Source organism: Quercus robur, chromosome 5 (assembly GCF_932294415.1).
Source record: "Quercus robur chromosome 5, dhQueRobu3.1, whole genome shotgun sequence".
NCBI lineage: Eukaryota > Viridiplantae > Streptophyta > Magnoliopsida > Fagales > Fagaceae > Quercus > Quercus robur.
In genome coordinates, this window is record NC_065538.1 from 86,117,760 (window position 1) to 86,139,377 (window position 21,618).

The 21,618-nt window shown below is 33.0% G+C and overlaps 1 protein-coding gene across 1 annotated transcript; it reads right to left on the reverse strand.

The window, feature by feature from the left end:
• Positions 1-16,544: 16,544 nt before the first annotated feature.
• On the reverse strand, positions 16,545-16,847 carry LOC126728889 (cysteine proteinase inhibitor 5-like). Its single transcript, XM_050434645.1, has one exon. The coding sequence runs from the start codon at positions 16,845-16,847 to the stop codon at positions 16,545-16,547; it is 303 nt and encodes a 100-aa protein (XP_050290602.1).
• Between the last annotated feature and the right edge of the window lie 4,771 nt (positions 16,848-21,618).

The window sequence follows — 21,618 nt, forward strand, 5'->3', positions numbered from 1 at the left end:
GAACGCTCATTAGGCATTGAAGTATCAATATTTGTTTCTATAGGTGTCCTAAGTTCTAAATGACTAATATCTTTTTTCTTAAAGAATGCATCAATTATTTGTCGCTTGTTCATTATTTGGCACCTAATTTCAAATCCCAAAAAAAAAAAAAAAAAAAAATCCATTCAAAAAATCATAAACTAACTTGAGAGAAAGATATAATAAATTATCATATAAAATTCATTTTTGCATGAATTATAAATACACCTTTAATTAAATAATGACCCTTTATGATAAAAAAAAATTACCTTGCATAACATAATGGCTGAAAAACAATACTCACCTCAATTGCATTCAATAGATTAATTTTTTTTCTTTTATAATTTACTTACTTTACTACCCCAAGTCCCAACTGCACAAAGTCCCACCCGTCCCCACTCAAGAGATAGCACAAAAAAAGGCCAAGTCACAGAATCAGTGGGCTAAGAGTAACCGCATCAGTCTGTGCAAAATTTTTCTCTATTTTGCAAGAAAAAAACATACTTTTTTCTATTTTACACACCCACTTTTACAAAACACCTACATTATATCAAACAAACCACTACCCACATGGCCCTACCCACCTTTTTCTTTCTTTGTTATCAGAAGAAGAAAGATAAGAGAGCAACCTAACGGGGAGAGAGACAAAAAGAATAAAAAAAAATCATTTGCACATGAATAGTTTTGTATATTTGCACATTTTTACAAGTACTGATGTGAGTGTTTTTTAGGTTAAAATGTGCAAAATTGAGAACCTTTCGTATTTTGCAAATTTTTGCAACCACATATGTGGTTGCTCTAAGTATAAAGAAATACAATAACAATAAACACATAAAGACAAAGTCAAATAAACATACATTGTTGCCAAAGGGATATCACATACAGATATTCCTATTTAGCTATTTAGTATTAAGGGTCTGTTTGAATATTGTTTATTGATGAAAACTGAAAATACTGTAGCAAAATAATTTTTAAATGTGTGAACAGTGTCTTGGAACCCAGTTTTGAAGAAAAATTTGGTGAAATCTGTACTTGTGGGTCCCGTGAACAGTGCACAAAATCCACAAAAAAAAAAAAAAAAAAAAAATCAGACGCACACGTTTGCTGTTTTCAGTGCAATCCAAATATACACTATGTTTAATTTAGAGAAAAAGAGAGAGAGAATTGAGATGAGAATGAGATACCTTGAGGTGAGGGCTTAAGGTTGAGAATATGAAGGCTGGTTAGTGGGCCAGTGGTGGCTACGGCGTCACAGCGTGAGAAGGAAAAAAAACAAGTTTTTTTTTTTTTTTTGGACTACGAGAAGCTGAGAGATAAGACTAATGAGGATTTTATTTTGTTATGAGTTGGGATTTGGGGCTGGGCTGGGCTGGGCTGGCAGTGCTTTAGAGGAGAAACAAAAGTTAATAACCTAACCTTCTTGCGATTGGGAAAGAAGTATGAAGTTTCCAATTTTTGTTTTATTTGAGTACAATAATAGATGTTTATTGGACTAAAAGAACTTAAGGAAGTTTGGGAATAATTTGAGGGGGGCTGGATATTTATTTTAGGAGGGGCCCATGTCTTTTTCCTAGCTACTCTAGAGGAAAAATGAAAAATTTTAGGCCCTCCCTCCCTCTCTCAAGGAGCCATGTGGCTCCACCCTGCCTATCTGTTGAAGGGTAGATCTATTTGGGAGGTTACAACTCCTATATATATATTAATTAGGCTATTTGCCCAAGGCCCAATGAAGAAAGGAAGCTGAATCAGGCCTATGGGTCCATGAACTTGCCGAGAAGAGTTCGGCCCAAAATAGATAGCCAAGGAAGGCCATCCGAAATGGTTGAACAATGAATTGCGATACTTGGGGATGTGATCCTAGCCGAGGACGCTCCCCAAGACATGGCGAAAATCAAAGGAATAATAATAAAACAACAGTCGTGGCGTTAGAGGGGGATAGTAGTGGCCCACCCAATAATTGTCGAAATGACCAGTCCTACTATCTACACTTACATATAAAGAGGGAAATCCCAAATGGAAGGGGTTCAGAAAAATGAATGAGAGAGAGAGAGAGAGAGTTATTGATAGCATAATTCGGCACTTGTAGTTAATTACAAATGGTATATAATGATAAATTACCAGCTTTTCAAAATCCTAAACAATTAAAAATGTTAGATTTATTTATTTCATTAAGTAAAAGGTTTAAGTTTATTTTCATATTTTATGGATGAGATGTTGCTTTTTGGTGGATAACTTAGTGGGCGTTTGCCTGACACTGTCTTTGCGTTTAAGCTGAGTTTGTCTCTTTTTTGGTAACTAGATGAATAAAAAAAAAAAAAAATAATATGAGACAGCACTGTGAGTACTGAGATTTTATAATATGAGAGAGCAGCTTGGCACCATCACATATGAGTGGATTGTTTGGAAATAGTAATTTTTTTTAATTAAATAAGATGAAGTATGTTGTATGAGAGCATCTTTCTAAATGAAGTCTTTCTAAATAAGATGAAGTCTTTCTGAATTAAATAGTAAATGAAGTATGATTCTCATAAATGAAGTCTTTCTGATTCAAATCTTACTTCAAATCTCCTAACAACTGCTTCCTAGCTTTCTCATAAATTTTCATAAATTATTTAGTGTGTGACCTAAGGACACATAATGGTAAACCAATTTTAAAAAAGTTTTATCAGAAATTGAAAAAGTTTTGACAACTTTTTCAGTTTCCAATAAAACTTATCCAAAAATGAATTTATTAGAGCATACATTAACTGGACCTTTTCCAAAATTTTGCACACGTTAGTAAAATCCATTTAATAAAGTAACCTCAAAAAAGAAATCACCTAAACGTCAGAGAAAATTACCTAAGAATCTTACTATAGTAGAGTCATCAATCAAGAAGTAGCTTTACTGAGAACTAAATAGTCACATCATAGAGTCTATGGACTCTAAGCTTAGAGTTTTGATTTCAAACGTCAAAGAAAATCACCTAAGAATCTTACAATAGTAGATTCATCAATCAAGAAGTAACTTTACTGAGAACTAAATAGTCACATCATAGAGTCTATGGACTCTAAGCTTAGAGTTTTAATTTCAAACGTAAGAGAAAATCACCTAAAAATCTTATAATAGTAGATTCATCAATCAAGAAGTAGCTTTACTGAGAACTAAATAGTCACATCATAGAGTCTATGGACTCTAAGCTTAGAGTTTTGATTTCAAACGTCAGAGAAGAATACACTTGAGTTTGGGATATTTAGTTCTCAGTAAATATAATTAAAACACCACGTAAAAATTTTCAAAAATATAATTAACAAATAATGAAGTATATCATGTAGCAACATTCCAAGGGTTATATAACAAATAGAAGGGGAAAAAAGGGTTGTCCAAATTTTCAAGCTATGAGGTTAGATCTAATATAATATATATTAACTTCCCGTCTCTGTATTGTTCAATGAGTTTTATTTTGTGTAAATATATTTTATAAATTTAACAAAATATATCATATACATTTTCATGATATTATTTCATTTTTAGTAAGCAAAGTACGTACATTAAATATAATAGAAAATCTAAATTGAGTTTGACAAATATATTTGCTAAGTACTTTTCAAAGGAGCATGAAATGAAGAAAAATTTCCCCCAAATTACATGGTTTTCATTCATATAATTACACATAAATAAATAAAAGCAGTGAAAACTAGACGAATAAAAAAAAAAAAAAAAAAAAATATATATATATATATATATATATATATATATATATATATATGCGAGAAAATGAAAGCTTGTTGGTAATTGCAGTAGCTGACCTTGACATCCCGTGGGAAGATAAGGATTTCCTGGGTATCCTTTAAGGCAATAATAATATTTGGTCTTGGAAAGTGTAGGATACCCTTCTGAGTTCCGTCTTCTCAGCACGTCTGGATTTACGGTAATAAAAAAAATCTAAATGATTTGACATCAAGAATATTTGATGGAATTTGCTGGGAATGGCAAAAATAGTTGGATTACCAACTCTAGTCACAAATGAATTAATACCTTTATCTCTCTCTCTCTCTCTCTCTCTCTCTCTCTCTCTATATATATATATATATATATATATATTAATTACCCAAGGCCCAATGAAGAAAGGAAACTGAATCAGACCTAGCCTATGGGTACATGAACTTGCCGAGAAGAGTTCGGCCCAAAATAGATAGCCAAGGAAGGTCCGTCCGAAATGGTTGAACAATGAATTGCGATACTTGGGGATGTGATCCTAGCCGAGGACGCTCCCCAAGACATGGCGAAAATCAAAGGAATAATAATAAAACAACAGTTGTGGCGTTAGAGGGGGATAGTAGTGGCCCAACCAATAATTGTCGAAATGACCAGTCCTACTATCTACACTTAAATATAAAGAGGGAAACCCTCAAATGGAAGGGGTTCAGAAAAATGAGAGAGAGAGAGAGAGAGAGTTAGTTAATAGTTATTGACAGCATAATTCGGCACTTGTAGTTAATTACAAATGGTATATAATGATAAATTACCAGCTTTTCAAAATCCTAAACAATTAAAAATGTTAGATTTATTTATTTCATTAAGTAAAAGGTTTAAGTTTATTTTCATATTTTATGCATGAGATGTTGCTTTTTGGTGGATAACTTAGTGGGCGTTTGCCTGACACTGTCTTTGCGTTTAAGCTGAGTTTGTCTCTTTTTTGGTTGGTTATATGACTCTGTCTATAGGCTAGCTAAAACACAAAAACGTGTGAATAGTGTTTATGAATAGTATTTTGTATTTAAAAAAAAAAAATTTTGTTACAATGTTTTTAGTAAATAAATTTTTAGTTTTTAACAAATAAACGGTATTCAAATAAACCCTGCTTTCCTTCTTGCTGGATGGGACATTAAATTCTTTTAAGGTTTTGATTCTTATCTTTTGCTATTTCATTGCTGTTTCCCTCCTTGCATTAGTATACAAAGAATACCCTTATAATGAAATTTCATTGTGATATGTTCACAATAGGTAGATCTGGACGTACTTATCTTTTGCTGTATCAAGGTTTTCCTTCATCGTAAAAATTCGCTATATTTGGATGAGTGTAAATTAATCAGTACAGGGGACTGCCAGCCATTATCTAAACACGCATATAAGTACTTAAAAAAATAACACTACTGCCTTTATCTTAAATTTCACTTGTCCATTTGCTTTTAATTTTTTTTAAATGACAGATATTCTAAGACCTTTATCTACTATATGGGAACAAAATCCCAATTTCGCCATGAAGTCTAAAATTTTTTCAAATAATTTATTTTATTTTTAATTTCCTTTTTCTTATCCTCATGGCAAATGTAAATACTTGATCCAACACACATAAAAAATTACAATAACAACAACAACAAAAAAACTTTAGTATCAAAATTTGGGTTCGACTATGGATCATTGATAGATTAGATTGGATCATCACATGAATTATTTCCTTCCATTCCATTCTATTCTATTTGAAGTTTTGCACTCCCTGATTGACATAAAAGTTTAATAAAAAACAAAAATGAAATGAGAAAAAACAAAAATGAAATAAGCAAAACCAATATGAAAAAGTAAGAAATAAGAATAGTTCAAATTCTTTATAACATTTTTCTCCAAAATCTTTTACTGTATTAATTTTTGAGGTAATTTATTCTTCAAATCAAAGCAGAAATTCTTTCACCCCCAAAAAAAAAAAAAAAAAAAAAAAAACAAAAGAAGTTTGGTCACATTGAACACTCAACAAGTAACCATGGTTTTGAAACCCGGACCGGACCGTACGGTCCGACCGGAAAAACCGTGAACCTCTCACAATCACGGTTCTTTTATGCTCAAGAACCGTTCTATGCCAAAAAAGCAGGTAACCGTTCGAATCACGGTTCAACCCCACGGTTCTAAAAACCGTGATCAGACTGCTTCTCACGATTCCCTTTGAATCTGAACCTTAAAAAAAAAATTAAAAAAAAAGAAGAAAAAGAAACACAACTCCCTCTCAAAAGAAAAAAAAAAGTACATCATGTCTACCACTGCCATCTCCAGAGAAACACAACATGTCTTTATGTTTCTTTTTCTTCTCTCTTCAGAGCACATCACGCAGCTCCCTCTCTTCAAAAACTCTTCTCTTGGGTGAAGCATGCTTTAAATTCTAGCTTTGTTCTTCGCCGGTAATGTGTGTGTGACAGGGTGAGAGTATGAGAGAAAGAGAATGAGAAACAGAGAGATAGAGATAAAGAAAGAAAAATAAAAGCAGAGGACACTCTGTGTGGAGAAGGAAGAGTCTAGAAAAATAAAAACAAGATGAGAGGAGTGGGGGTGGGGAAATGTGTGTGGAGGAAGAGAAAAAAAAAAAAAAAAAGAAAAGGAAAAGGAAAAGAAACGTATGGATGCAAGGAAAGAAGGGAATAATAATAACAAAAAGAATAGAAAATCACAATTAAATGTTACTATAATATTTTCATAATATTTCACAATAAATTTTAAGTATAGATTATTATTAGTTAATATTGGTGAGTAAAAAAATAATTTCAATAGTGAGTTCAAATTAGAACTAATAACAATTTTTTATATAAATTTTGTTGTGAAATTATTGCTAAAAATGTTGTAGACTTCTTTACGCTTCCGGAGACTTCTTTACTATGCGTGTCAACTACTCACATAAATGCTTGCTTGCTATCAAGCACTTCTTGGGTTTTGTTTTCTTTTTTTGTGGACAGTAAAACAATATCTTGGGTTTTGCTATTTGTTTAAACTTTAACAATTTTTAAATGGGTGGACATCTTCATTCTTCAGATCTAGCTTTTGATTTTTATTTTTTTTAATTCATAATAAGTGGTGAAAAGTGACTATTCAAATGGGCTTGGGAAAAAAAATGATCCAGTCAAATGGGCTTGGCCATGAGCAAATAAATTAATTTGTTTCTTAACTATTTTATTGGGTTTCATAAAATAAAAATTATTCGGTACTAAAGTGTGCTGTGTCATGACTTAAAAATAATTTAGAAACTCAATAGCTATTTATGTTTTTTTAGAATTTAATAACTTTTATTTGTGTAAGGACACGATTTGTAACGACCCGTAATAGTATTGGGTTCGCACGTAAAAAGGCCCAAACAATATAATTTGTAGAGCGTGGGTGTAAAGAACTAGGTTAACTTTGATATCATGAAAAGATTATACCGTTCTTTTTCTCTCCTTTTGTTCTCTTTCTTTTCTCTGTGTTTTTCTTTCTTTTCTTTTCTCTTGCCCAAAATCCCCCCTTCTGCATGTTCTTCTTTCAATTTATATACCCCCCTCTGTGTTCCATCCTCACCGCACACGTGTAGGTTGGGTTCGGAGGATTTCTTTCTGTCCCATCTAGCACTTACTGGAACTTCCTATGGGCAGCTGTAAGGCTGCTCCCTTACTGTTCAGGTATCACCTCCACATTAATGCGGCCAGAGAGTTGGTTGAGAGGTCATTAATGCGGAGGCAGCTGTAGTTATAGATATTTGTTTGCCTTATCTCTTTCATTCTTGGTCGGTTATTCTATCTTTAGTGGTGACTTAGTTCTGAGGTCTGGTTGCAACAAGACCGCATTCGGATCGTCCTCGGACACATACTGCCGAGGATTATGGCGTCCTCGGACGGATACAGAACTTAACCCTCGTGATACTGACCACCACTCTCTTCAGTAATTACCTTATGACCTAACTTGGCCTCCTCGGACGGATATGCATCCTCGGATGGGCCACAGGCCCAACAATCCTGAACTTAATGGGCCTATTGATCGAACAGCCCCCACAATTTGTATTATGAAAGTTATGTTATAAAAATACTATCTATATTTGTTTTGGACTATTTTAGTTAATTTTTTTATTATTAATTTAATGTTTTTATATATATTTAAAATAATTATTAAATTAATTATGACGTTATCACGGTTCGACCTCGGTTCGACCTCAAAAATCTTGAACCTCTTCCTTTTATGGTTCAATGAACGGTCCGGATCTGAAAACTTTGCAAGTAACCACACTCTTTAATTTAAAGTTTATTTGATATAGGAGTAAACAAAGTAAGGTTCCTAAGAAGTTCCCAAGGCCTTTCCAACCAAATAGCTTGGTATAATTTGGTGACTGCACCATCCTTAGCCTCCAAGATGAGTCGGTAATATGTTCCGTTATCAGATCGGGTGTCGGCCTTCACCACTTTCACGTACTGCAATTGAGACTTTGACCTCCTGTTGTACTCATACACCGAGAACTCTCAGAGCACATTGATGTAAGGTTGATCTTTGATGTTCTTTATTGGATGCCACTCATTGTCATCAAGAACACCACGTTTGCCTCCAATGGTTGTTGCGTAAAGTGAAAGGATGAGAAGGGTAAGAAGGTAAAAGCAATTCTGGGTCTTTATTGTAAGTTTAGTGCGAGAAAATGGTTTCAATGGTGATTGGTATTTATAGGGGATAACAACTATAAATGGAAATTCGAAATTCTCATGAGGTCATAAGTTTTGGCCTTTAATTTGTGGGAATTACGATGGGATCATTAAAATGTACCAATAGGGCACATGCATTGTAACATGGAAGAAAAGTTGTGGTTATAGAATAACTCATAATCTGCTAGGTTAGAGTTGTGGGTACAAAAGTTATGGTCATAAAAAAAACTCTAAAGACAACTTGTGTTGGGGATGGTCATTCAAAAACTAAAAGATTTTTAAGTTTAATTCCTAACCATGAAATCAACATTTATTATTTCTTATAAAGGGAAAAATAATAATGAAAAATTAAAATATTAGAAAAATAAGGAAGGTTTTTATTAAAAAATTTTACGTATATATTTTTAGGATATGCTATTATTGGTATAAGATTTATTAGAGGATAAAAAGTGTATTAATAGCATATAAAATTTTCTATTTTTATGAAATGCATTAAATACAATTTGAATTAATGAGTTATGTATGGTTGAAGAGTAATTAGAAAACAAAAATGATGCATTAGTCATCTATATATATATATATATAAAACCGAAGCCTTTGAAGCTCCCACAATTTTTCACGTCACCACATTTTAATTTTCTTTTTATTTAGGTTTTATATCTTATATATTTATTATTTTTTTAAACAAAACTACTCTATATAAAATCCTACTACAAGACCATACGCAGTAAAACCTGTCTACAAGACCATACGGCAAGAAACCTAAAAACAAAGCTCTCTTCGTCAAATTCAATGAGAAAGGTCTCACGTAATATTTGCTTGCTCCAGAAAATCTAGCAAGAAGAGAGACCGCAAGGACGGAGGAGCGAGGCAAGTGATGACGGAGAAGGTGGAGGTGAGGGTGGAAACAAAGACGAAGGAGGCAAAGATGAGCTAGAAGAACCATGTTCCCAAACTCCCCATCTATGTACCGGCACCAGTCCTTGACCACAGTCGCAAACATCATCACCATCACCGTGACAACAATCACCATCATCATCACCACCACCACCATGCCAGCAGTACTCACAATCATCATCACCACATTGCTAGCATTCACCACCACGTCTCCATGCACATCCACCCCCCGACGGTCGTCCACCATATGCGAATATGAATGTACGTATGATTATATGATAATTAATTTATGGTGTTTTAACTTTTATTGGCAAACATACTATGTAGTTTTTACATATATTGAAGTCTTAGATCGGCTTCTTCCTTCTCAATTAGTTTGGGCCTTCAAGTCAGGTTCTTTTCACATTTGTGCGTCTATGTAAATTGTACTAGATATTTGAGGAGGTTGTTTCAGTTAGAAAGTAGTATTATAGTTGGCTATTCTAATACGAGTATTTTAAATCCAATTTGAATTCCATGTTTTATACCGGCAGTTTAACCCCACCGTGGGGTTAATGGGGTGTATGATTGTACAAATTGAGTAAAACAAGAAAAGTTTTGCGAGCTTATGATAGTAACCTGCCAAAAATGCCATCACCTTGAGCAAAGGTTTGCAATGTAAACAAAACTCTAAACCGGAAAAGCTAAAAAAAATTTCAGCAATTTAATTTGAGATTTTTTGATTTGTAGTTGGTTGCAAACCATTATGGAGTGAGCCAAGCTTCTACCTTACTGCAAGACTGAAGGTGATAAAATTTTTTATCCCTTTTGTTTGTTTTAATACTTTTTTTAATCGGTTTTCCCTACTCTCTTGCATTTTGGGGTTTATTGCATTGATTAGCAATGTTGATGATTTTTTTTAAGGGAATGCCTCAATGAAGATATATAGAGAGAGATTAAAGATTGGGGAGCTATAGTTTTATTTTTCCCTTCACCACTAATTTGAAAAGGAAATAAAATCTTTTCAATATTTTTTTGGTTAGTTTATTGGTTTTTCATGATTTCAAATCCTGATGAGAATCACTTTTGCTATGGAATACTAGACATATTTCACCATTAATTTGTTACGAATATATTTGTATTTTAGTGTTCATATACAATGATGCTAGGTGTAATCAAGAAACAATAATAATTTATAATAAAAAAACTAACACATAAAACAATTGTAAACTTTGATTTATAACTTTGTTTTATTTTTTTTTATTGTTGGTATGTAAAGAAAAGGTCGGCTAGAGTCATGAAATACATCTTTATAGATTTGAATTTGAATTTAAATTATGAAATATGTTATTAGTAGCTCATCTTCAGCTTGAATTTAATGTCTCACCCTTTTTTTTTTTCATATATATGATCAATTTATATTTTTACTCGATTAATGCTCTTTTTTGCCATTCAATTGGTACCTTTTCTTCTTTTTTACATTCATATAGTTCAACATCTATTCTTTTCAAATTTGTGTGATGAGGGTTTGTTTTGTTTATTGGCTTACAAGTGTCCAAAGCAATTTTTTTAAAAATAGTTCTACTATTTAAGCCAGATGACTAAAGCATCTTTACTCAAAATTTGGTACATTTATTTGTCTTTGCTTTCTAACAATGTCATTTTATTCATTTGAAGGTTGAGACTATACAACATTATTGGTGTTAGAGTTTCACTTTTGGTCTTAGTATTTTATTTTTCCTCTTAAGTTGAAACTTTTATAAGTGAAAATTTACAATTTTTGTTCGACTCTTCCATGCAATTTATTTCAACAATTGTGTAAATTGGCATTATGTTTCCTTTTCAATCCCATTGAGGTCTAGCATCTTTGTTTATTGACAATATTGAAATTTAGATACATCTTGAATATCAAGAATGATTAATGTAATTTATGAAAGATATTTGATTGAATGAGTATGGAATTAACTATATTTGTGTAATTAATTGTATTGGAGTGTACTTATATTAGTTATATATTTTCTAAATATTATCTCAAGCTCTTGGTTATCACGATATCTCATTGTATGTGATAGATTTTATTACTTTGTAAGTGATAGATTTTATTGGTTTGGTATATAATTTATACCATGATCTTGATTTTTTTTTTTTTTTTTTTCATATTGGGGAAGTTATCAATAGCTTTCCCGTGCATCGCACGAGTTAGCGACTAGTTTAAATAAATTACTATGGGATCATTAAAATGTATCGAATAGCCCACGGCCCACAGTATGACCCAAAACCTGACGGCCCACCAGGCTAATGGGCGGCTCGGACTGTTGTTATTGAGGCCATGGCTAGCCCATCAGCCTAGTGGGTCAGGCCGTGGGTTAGTTTTTATGCTCATAGGTACTCGGTGGGCTAGCCCAATAGCCCAACTCGTTGCCCAGCCCGTTGGCCTAGCCCAATAACTCATAATTCATAACAAAAATATATAGGAAGTGTATGAAGAATTGATCTTGAGATATTATAGAGGAATTTCTTAAGAGAACTCCCTCAACCACTAAGATACTCAAAGTAATTGTGCTAAACTTAGTTTACTAAATATATATTTTTCTAGTAGTCTAGCAAATTTGAATTAACCATTTGACATTTTTTTTATTAAAGATAAAAATAAAAAACTATTTAAGCCTTAATAAAAAAAAAAAAAAGGTTTCCATCAACAAAACAAAAAATTAAATAGATTTGACTGTAAAAAAATTTGTAATTAAGTATTAAATTCTTTAATTCTTTCCTTTAAAAAAATAGATTGATTATTCACTTATAAAAAATTGATTCTTTCTTTATAAAAATAATAAAATAATACGCTAACACAAGCTCATGAGTAACCCATTAGGCTCAACCCGATAGCTCAGCTCACTAAAGACAAAATGGGCATTGCCCATGGGTAGGGTCATGGGCTGAGGTTTTCTCTTTCGGCCCAGCCTGACCTGGCCCGTTAACTAGTTAATAGCCCATTATGTCCAGCCCATTGTACCTATGGGCTAAGTAAAAATGGGTCGGGCTGGCCTAACTCGGCCCATTGAAGACCCTTACATGAAATCAACATTTATTATTTCTTATAAAGGGAAAAATAATAATGAAATATTAAAATATTAGAAAAATAAGGAAGGTTTTTATTAAAAAATTTTACGTATATATTTTTAGGATATGCTATTATTGGTATAAGATTTATTAGAGGATAAAAAGTGTGTTAATAACATATAAAATTTTCTATTTTTAAGAAATGCATTAAATACAGTTTGAATTAATGAGTTATGTATGGTAGAAGAGTAATTAGAAAACAAAAATGATGCATTAGTCATTTAAATAAATTACTATGGGATCATTAAAACGTACCATTATGGCACATGCATTGTTACGTGGAAGGAAGGTTGTTGTTAATGAATAACTCATAATCTGTTATGTCAGAGTTATGAGCACAAAAGTTGTGGTCATAAAAAAAAAAAAAAAAAAAAACTCTAAAGACAACTTGTGTTGGGGATGGTCATCTAAAAACTAAAGGATTTTTATGTTTAATTCCTATCCATGAAATGAAAATTTATTATTTCTTATAAAAAGGGAAAAATAATAATGAAAAATTAAAATATTAGAAAAATAAAGAAGTTTTTTTTTTAAAGAAATTAATTATAGGAGTATATTTTTAGGATATCTTATTATGTTATAAGAGTAATTAGAGAAAAAATAAAGTGCATTAATAATATATAAATTTTTTTACTTTTATTAAATGAATTGAGTACACTTTGAATTAATGAGTATTTATGTTATAAGAGTAATTAGAGAAAAGAAAATGATGCATTAGTCATTAGAGGGGTGTTAATTCGGGTTAGCGTATCGGGTTCGTGTCATGTCGAGGTAAGGGTATTCAACTAAATGACTTAACCTAAACCCAACCCATTTAATAATCGTGTTATGATTCTTTAACGCTAACTCGACCTGTTAATAAGGAGGGTTGACCTAATCTAACCCACTTGATATGCTTAATAAACGGGTCTTGTTGGGTTGACACGAATGTGACCCAACCCATTTTAATTTGCTTAATATTAAATATAATATCTATCTATAAATAATTTTTTTTTTTCATCCCAAAAATAGTTTATATACTTCAAGTCTTCAACCCACATTCAAAATAGTATAGTTCAACAAACATATAATATCCATCTAGAAATAAGTTCTTTACAAAAATATAAGAAGGTTTAGAGATTTAGGATTTGTAGGGTTTAGAGATTTAGGGTTTATAAAGTTTCAATTTTCAATTATATCCCTTGTAAGTTTTTGTAATTACTTATTTTTCTTTTTAAGTTTAAAATATAGGTTGGATATAAAAGCTATTTGACAAAGTTAAAATACAATGAATATTTATTTGTTATAGGAGTTAAATAGGTTGTGTTAAATGAGTCATTTCGGGTTGACACAAATAAATTGACGTATCAAATGTGTCTATTGCAGGTCACACAAGTTGACTTGCTTATAACCCGTTTCTTATCGTGTCGCTTTCGAGTTGACCCGTTTATGACCCAAACTCGCTAAGGCCCAACCCTAACCTATAAAAATCCGTGTTGGGTCTATGTCGTGTTTGCAGGTTGGGTCGAACATTAACACCCCTACCATCTAAATAAATGCATCACATGCTTTTAGTAAAATACTCCCAAGGCTTGGCTATGTGGATTGATGTGGGTGGAGAATCTGGAGATAAACCCACTCATTCACATCGAAGAGAAAATAACAGCAGTACTTCTTTTTTTTGGTTAAAAAAAAAAAAAACATGGTACTTGCTTGAAAGTCGAGTACCATGCAAATTTTATTTATTTGTTTATTTATGGTTTTTTTATTTGCAAATTTAATAAGGATCACAATTGCATATTTATTCTTAAAAAAAGAAAAAGAAAAAGAAAAAAAAGTACATTGACATATTTTTTTGATATAATGTCAATAAAAATGGAATAATTATATTTAATTATTTGATGTTGGAGAATTTTAATATTAATTAATTAAAATGAATTTATATGATAATATAAATGTAAAGATGTGGGAGTTAATTAATATGAAAGATAAGGAGTTAATGAAAATGTTTAATCTTACATTGAAAAGGAGGGGAAGGACTTGTATTCAGTGGAAGTTATCACTAGACACGTGTTTGCAATCCAACGTGTCCAGTGATAACTTCCACTGGACACAAGCCGCACCCAAAAAGGAGAGAGACTATTTTATTCTTTTTAAATGTGGTGATTAATGGACTGATATGTATTGGAGCAATTATTGGCTAGATACATTCAAAATAATTTCCTTATTCATTGGTGAGTAAATGACCTTTTTGTGATGGAAAATGAAGAGTCATTCACCCAATTAATGGACTAGCTGTTTGAGCCTATTTACTCTTCAGAAACTACTTATCTCATTCATTTAATTGTGTAACTCCAAGCCATCAGATTTATGTCTAGCACTTTGTTAGATTTATGGACCTAATTAATGAGATTAATTTAGGTAACAATTTCATGAGGCCCATTGAGCCTATAAATCAACTCATTCAAACTCATTCCATAGCATACCAAAAAATCCAGCAACTGCAAGCATTCTTATACACTAAAAAATAGAGAGGTTCCTGGCAAGGAAGAGTGTTCTTTCTGGTGAAGTTTTGGGTTTGAACACTTTGTGTAGAGGTTGTTCTAGCCATACGACATTTGTTGGGCTATCGTATCTTGAGGGAGATAAGTTAGAGAAGATCTGCATCAGTTACAAAGTTTAGCCAACTAATGGCTTGGATTTCCTTAAAGAGAATGAATGCCACGTCTCAGTCCAAATAGTGTTGTGTATTTTCTAATCTCAAATAAATAATATTCAGAAGTATTATTCAGTTTTTCTTTGTGTTATTTCCATTATTATTATGTTTACACCAACATTTGCCAACAAGTTTAATTAATGATGCTGTATCATTACCATAAATAAAAAATAATAATAAAAACTCAATAGAATAGGATTATTTGCTATATGTGTGTGTATATATATATATATATATCATACATTGTATTTTTCTTTTTGTAATTAACACACTAATTCAAGTTTGATGTATAATATCAACACTACCATCCAAAATTAGTATCAAAGTTAACAAATTAGTAAGCTAATTGGGAGTGTGGTGACCTACCATGTCAAAATTAATTAATAGACCTATTCTCATTATAATTAACCCACTAAAATTGCAGGAACTTGGACATGATCTGTTATAGGCAGCTCCTACTTTCTTTCCCTTCGTTTAATAAAATCATAGCTCCTTATCCAATAAAAAAGAAAAAGAAAAAGAAGTTCACATGGGACTCAAGGCAGACAAAACAAGAAGTAGCTAAGAAGACCACCACGCATTTTTGGCGTGATGGTTACTCCATAAATACAAGTTCTTATGGAATGAGAGGGCAAATGTTGGGGTTTAATTTTCCAGGAAACTTCATATACATATATACTTAGAGATTATACTAGAGTAGGATTGAAGACTGACGATGTGGAGGTGAATAGTACAATGGACTTAGGGTGAGCTGGACATACTTATCTTTTGCTATATCATAGTTTTGCTTCATTGTAAATTCTCTGTATTTGGATGAGTGTAAAACTATATAGGGGACTACCAGCCTTTATCTAAGCACACATAAGTACTAAAAAAAGTAACACTACTGCCTTTATCCTAAATTTCACTTGTCCATTTGCTTTTTATTTTTTTATTAATTGAAAATATTCTAAGACCATTATCTTCTACATGGGAACAAAATCCCAATTTAACAATGAAATCCAAAAAATTTTCAAATAAAAAAAAATCATTTTTTTATAAATAATTTCCCTTTTCTTATCCTCATAACAAATGCAAATACTTGATCCTTTACGCATAAAAAATTACAACAACAACAACAGCAAAGCCTTAGTCATAATTTGAGGTCAACCATGGATTGACTGGGCTAATTACATGTATATTTTTTCCTACATTCTATTTTAATTGAAGTCATACATACCCTCCTCCATTGACATATAAAATTAATATAACAAAAATTAAAATGAAATAAGCAAACAAATATGAAAAAGTAAGAGATAATATATATTGTTTCGAGTCTTTATAACCATTTATTATTTTTTGAGGTAATTTTTTCTTCAAATCAAACCAAAAGAAGTTTGGTCACATTGAACACTTAACAAGTAACCACCCTTTTTTAATTTAAGGCTAATGCTCTATAAAGGAGTAAACGAGGTAACGTTCCTAAAATACGCATAACGCCTTTCCAACACAATTGCTTGGTATTTTTTGGTGAGTCCACTGTCCTGAGCCTCCAAGGCGAGCCGGTAATAGTAATCGTCATAGTAATGGCCGTGGGTGTCGCCGTTCAACACTTTTACGAACGACAAATGAGATGATGTCCTGTTGTTGTAGTAGTACACTGAGACCTCTCCGAGCACCTTGATGTAAGGGTCTGTAATGTTCTTTATCGGCTGCCACTCTCCCTCCTCATCAAGAACACCATGTCTGCCTCCCATAGCTGTTGCGTAAAGTGAAAGGATGAGAAGGGTAAGAAGGTAAAGGCATTTCTTGGACTTCATTGTAAGTTTAGTGAGAGAATGATTTCATTGGCGGTGAATTGGTATTTAATTATTTATAGGGGATAAGGGCTATAAATAGAAATCGGAAAATGTCTTGAGGTGATAAGCTTTGGTATTTAACTATTTATGGAGGATATAATGGCTACCTATGGCTATAAATGGAAATTCAAAATTGTCATGAGGTGAAGAGGTTTATGGCCTTGGAGTTTGCGACAATTACCATGGGACTGGTAAACTGTACCAACATGGCGAATGCGTTGTTTTACGGAAGAAAAGTTATTGTAATGGAAGAATTTATAGTCTGTCAAGTCAAAGTTATGGCATAGAAGTTATGATTACAAGAGAATCGAGGAGACAACTTGTGTTGAGGGTGATCATATAAAAACTAAATAATTTTTTAGTTTAACTCCAAACTATGAAATCCATATTTATCTTATTTATTCTTATATAAAAAAAAATTGTTAATATCTCTAATTTTCTAAATGAAAAATTAAAAAAAGCTTTTATTAAAAAGATTTACTTACATATTTATTTTAATTTTATTATGGAATAAGAGTAATTAGAGGCAAAAACACAGCATATTAATAATATATAAAGTTTTTTATTTTATGAAATGCATTAAATATACTTCGAATTAATGCGATTAATGGTATAAGAGTAATTAAAGGAAACAAAAATGATACATTAATCATATAAATAAATGTGTTACATGTTTTTAGTAATAACCTTGAGGGACCACTACACACCATTAGGTGATGATCACTATATAAGTATAAGCGCTTGTGGGGTGTGGGGGGCAAGGGGCAGGGTTCAAATCTCCAGAAGGGAGTTTCACACACATATGTACTTAAATTAGGTTAGAGTAAAATTTCTATCTTATAAAAAAAAAAAAAAAAAAAAAACCTTGAGGAGCCATTATTTAAAATGCTTGTGCAATTAATTTTGCCATTAGGAACATGCGTGAATGCTTTGAAGTCTAAAAATATATATATTTTCTACACACACACATATATATATACGAGAAATATTACATCCACAATATTTTCACAACACATACACACACATATATGAGAAGTGCTACGTTCACAATATTTTCACAACACTTTCACAACAAATCCTAAGTGGTAAGTTGTTATAGAAATTACTTTCTTGATTATTAGTAATAGGAAATAACAACTTGCCACCTAGGTTATATTATAAAAGTGTTGTAAAAATGTTGTGGATATAGCATTTCTCGTATATATATATGTGTGTGTGTGTGTGTCTGTGTGTGTATTGATTTTGCCATTATTGAAAACACTCCGAGTTTTGGTTGTATCATCTACACATATATTGATGCGTTTGGTAAGGCTTTGAAATTTAAATGGATTGTTATTGTTAATTTTGCTTAATGAGATTGTGCTGGCTTACCAACTAGGCAATGTAATTGTAATGAAAACACAATCGCTACCTTAATTTCTCTTCCTTTTTTTCTTTATTCTCTCCATTTTCTTAATAAATTAATCCATTAGAGACAATGGATTTGAAAGTTCTACATTATAGTTTTCTTGGAGAAAATGGGCAAATGCCCCTTTCAAAAAAAAAAAAAAAAATCTAGCATTTGCCTCATTTTCCAAACTAATCAAGGAAATGCCCCTCTTTTGAAACTTGATTTTCATAAAATCGAGTTATAAAAAAAAAAAAAAAAAAAAAAAAATCCAGGGCCCTATAGTGGTGTTTTAAGAAGCCTATAGTGACGTTTTAAGTACCTATAGTGGCGTTTTGTAACTCGATTTCCATGAAGTCGAGTTACATGCAATTTTTTTTTTCCTATAACTCGAGTTCAAGGAGTTCGAGTGACAAAACGCCACTATATATCCTTAAAACGTCACTATAAGCTCCTTAAAAACGCTACTATAGGGTTTAACTCGATTTTGAGAAAATCGAGTTTCAAAAGAGGGGCATTTCCCTAATTAGTTTGGAAAATGGGACAAAATGTTGGATTATTTTTTTAAAAAGGGAAAAGGCCAATTTTTTCCTAGTTTTCTTACATAAGCCCCCCTAAAAAGCCTCTCAAATATGTAAAGAACGTACAAGAATAGCTTAGTAAGTGCCCTTCAAAGTTCAAACTCATCAAGAATTTGTCTCTTTTTGTGTGTGTGTGTTTCACTCCTCCATTCCCACCCCCCATGGCCCCGCCCTTTTTATTTCTCCTGTCATATAATGGAAACTCAATATATCTACAATGTCACAAATGGTTATCCAAGTGCATTGCTTTCTTGCATTTCTTCATTCTTCTATTCCATCCACCCCTTTCTTTGGATTTTCTCATTCCTTTATTTTTATTAGGATGACCATGTATATATGTATAAAGCTACCAACCTACTTTTAGGTTTTCTCCTTCCTTCAGTTATGTTGGTGCTTGAAGTCAATTATAAACTAGGTCCTCATGCAGCATAATTAGGCATTTTTTTTAGTAGTTTAATAGTTACAACAATGAGCTAGGAAGTGAGGATTCAAACTTTAATTTTTCTAATAAAGAAGAGCAATCTATTTCTCCGAGCTACAATGTTCTTGGCAATATAATAAAGCATTTGAACTTAATTAAGAAAGGTATATCATGATAAATTTCCAACTTTTAAAAATCTTAAGGAGTTAGAAATGTCGGATTTATTTATTTCAACAAGTACGAGGAGTAAGTTTATCTTCATAATTTATGCATAAGGGTTTGATGCTTATCTTATGCTATAACATAGCTATTTACCATCTTGCATTTGAAATTGTATGCTTCAAAAAAAAATTGAATACATATATTTATATTCTTCTTGCTCGAATGGTTGCTAGGAAGAATACACGGGTTTGACACTGAGAATTAGATGGGACGCTCGGAGCTGCCCATCCTAGTGAACGAATATCTTGGACCTAAGTATAAAATTTAGATCCCTTACATGAACTACCCTAAGATCTTGGGTAAAAACTTTGCCGTCTGCAATGAAAAATACAGTGAGTCAGTGTTCAGATGAACAAAACGATCATAAGTGGAAAAATAAACAAGTTAGAAATCGATATGAACCCACTTCACGCCGTGAGAGGGGGCAAGGGATTTCACCGGCAAACCAATTGTTGCACACTTGGATGAACTCCCCGGTAGAATTCCTATTAGAGTCAGGTAGGCATGAAATTGGCCGTACCCTCATATCTCTAACCTTTAAGTAATAGTTGGTTCTTTTATTCCCACATAGACTATACATGTGGTTTATGTTGTGGTGGTCTAGTTGCAAACCGAACATTTGATTCAACTTACTGATACAACTAACTACCTGGTAAAAATTGGGGGGAAGTTGGTCGGGGCGCAGCCCATAGTACCTAAGGGTATTGAGTAAAAGAAGGTCTACGGGAAAATTAATCCCACCCTCCAAAAGCGCCATTAAAGGGAAAAAGGCAGTATTTGCCCCTCTATGGAGAGCAATTTCAGTCTCGTGACAGTACGCCACTTCCACATCATTAGGAATGTTGAATTTTTGCCTAAAAGTGGCTAAGGACGCCTCAGTGTTCAGAAGGAAAGCATAACCCATCTTAAACTCTAAAAATTGAAGAAAGAAACTCGAAGGAAGAAACAGAAGTAAAAGGAAGAGGTAGAGAACTTACTTTGGGCTCTAGGAAAGAAAGGAACTCCGGACTGATGGATAAGCGCACAGATGAATGCATGGCAAAGAGAAAACTCAGAGAATGAAGAGTGATAAAGTGAAAGAATGATTTGGGATGGGCTATTTATAGGAACCAAAGGGGAGTGAGCAATGTCTAATCAGCAATAATGAGGCTTAATTAGCAATAATGAAACAAAAAAACCTTACGGATACCAATGCCGACTGACACGTGCACTGCCTCGATTCACGAACTGTCAGGTAATGATGACAGCTGAACCAAGCGGCTAGATATAACGCACCTTTTGAGGGCACATTAATGGGTTTCTGAAAACTGTCCAAATATCCAACCCTTGAGCTTCTTGGATAACGAGTGCCTTTTGGGTTCCTTGATTCTTCCCGAGGGCCGGGCATGAATCAAGGGGGGGCTAATGTACGGCACTATGGTACCCAAACCCATTTAGGCCTTGGGTTCTGACTCAACAGTGTGGCCCATGGCCCCAATCTCTCTCTACCCATGATCCCAGGCTGAACCCACTAAAGTCACGGGCCCAAGCTTCATACTGCTCAAAAGCCAAAAGAGTAGACAATCTACATTAGCACGCACCTTGTTTTGCCACTTGGTCCTTGCTTGGCGAACCATTCCCAAGCAAGAAGAAAGGTGTTTGGGTACACCGTCCCTTGTATGCCTGGCAGTGCCTTGGGGAATATTACTGCCGAGCATATCTACTGGAGTGGGAACCAATTCCAAGGCCACTCTCACTACACCCCACTCCCACCTAAACACCCACTTACGATTAACGATATTGGACCTCCTAATGCACTAACTTTGAAAGCAATTATAATCCCTCCACTAATGCTTGGCTATAAATATGAGAAGCTAAAGGAGGAAAAGGGGTTGTTGGAAAAAGGCTGAAAGAGAAACAAAGAACAAAGTGAGGTAAGGAACCCAGAGATAGAGAGAGATAGTTTCGGTGAGTTTCTGTGCCGAGAACAACCCAACTTAGGAAATCCAATCCCACTTTACAAATAGATTGTGAGCCCAAGTGAGGCCCAGCATAATAGTCTCATTTTTGGCACACACA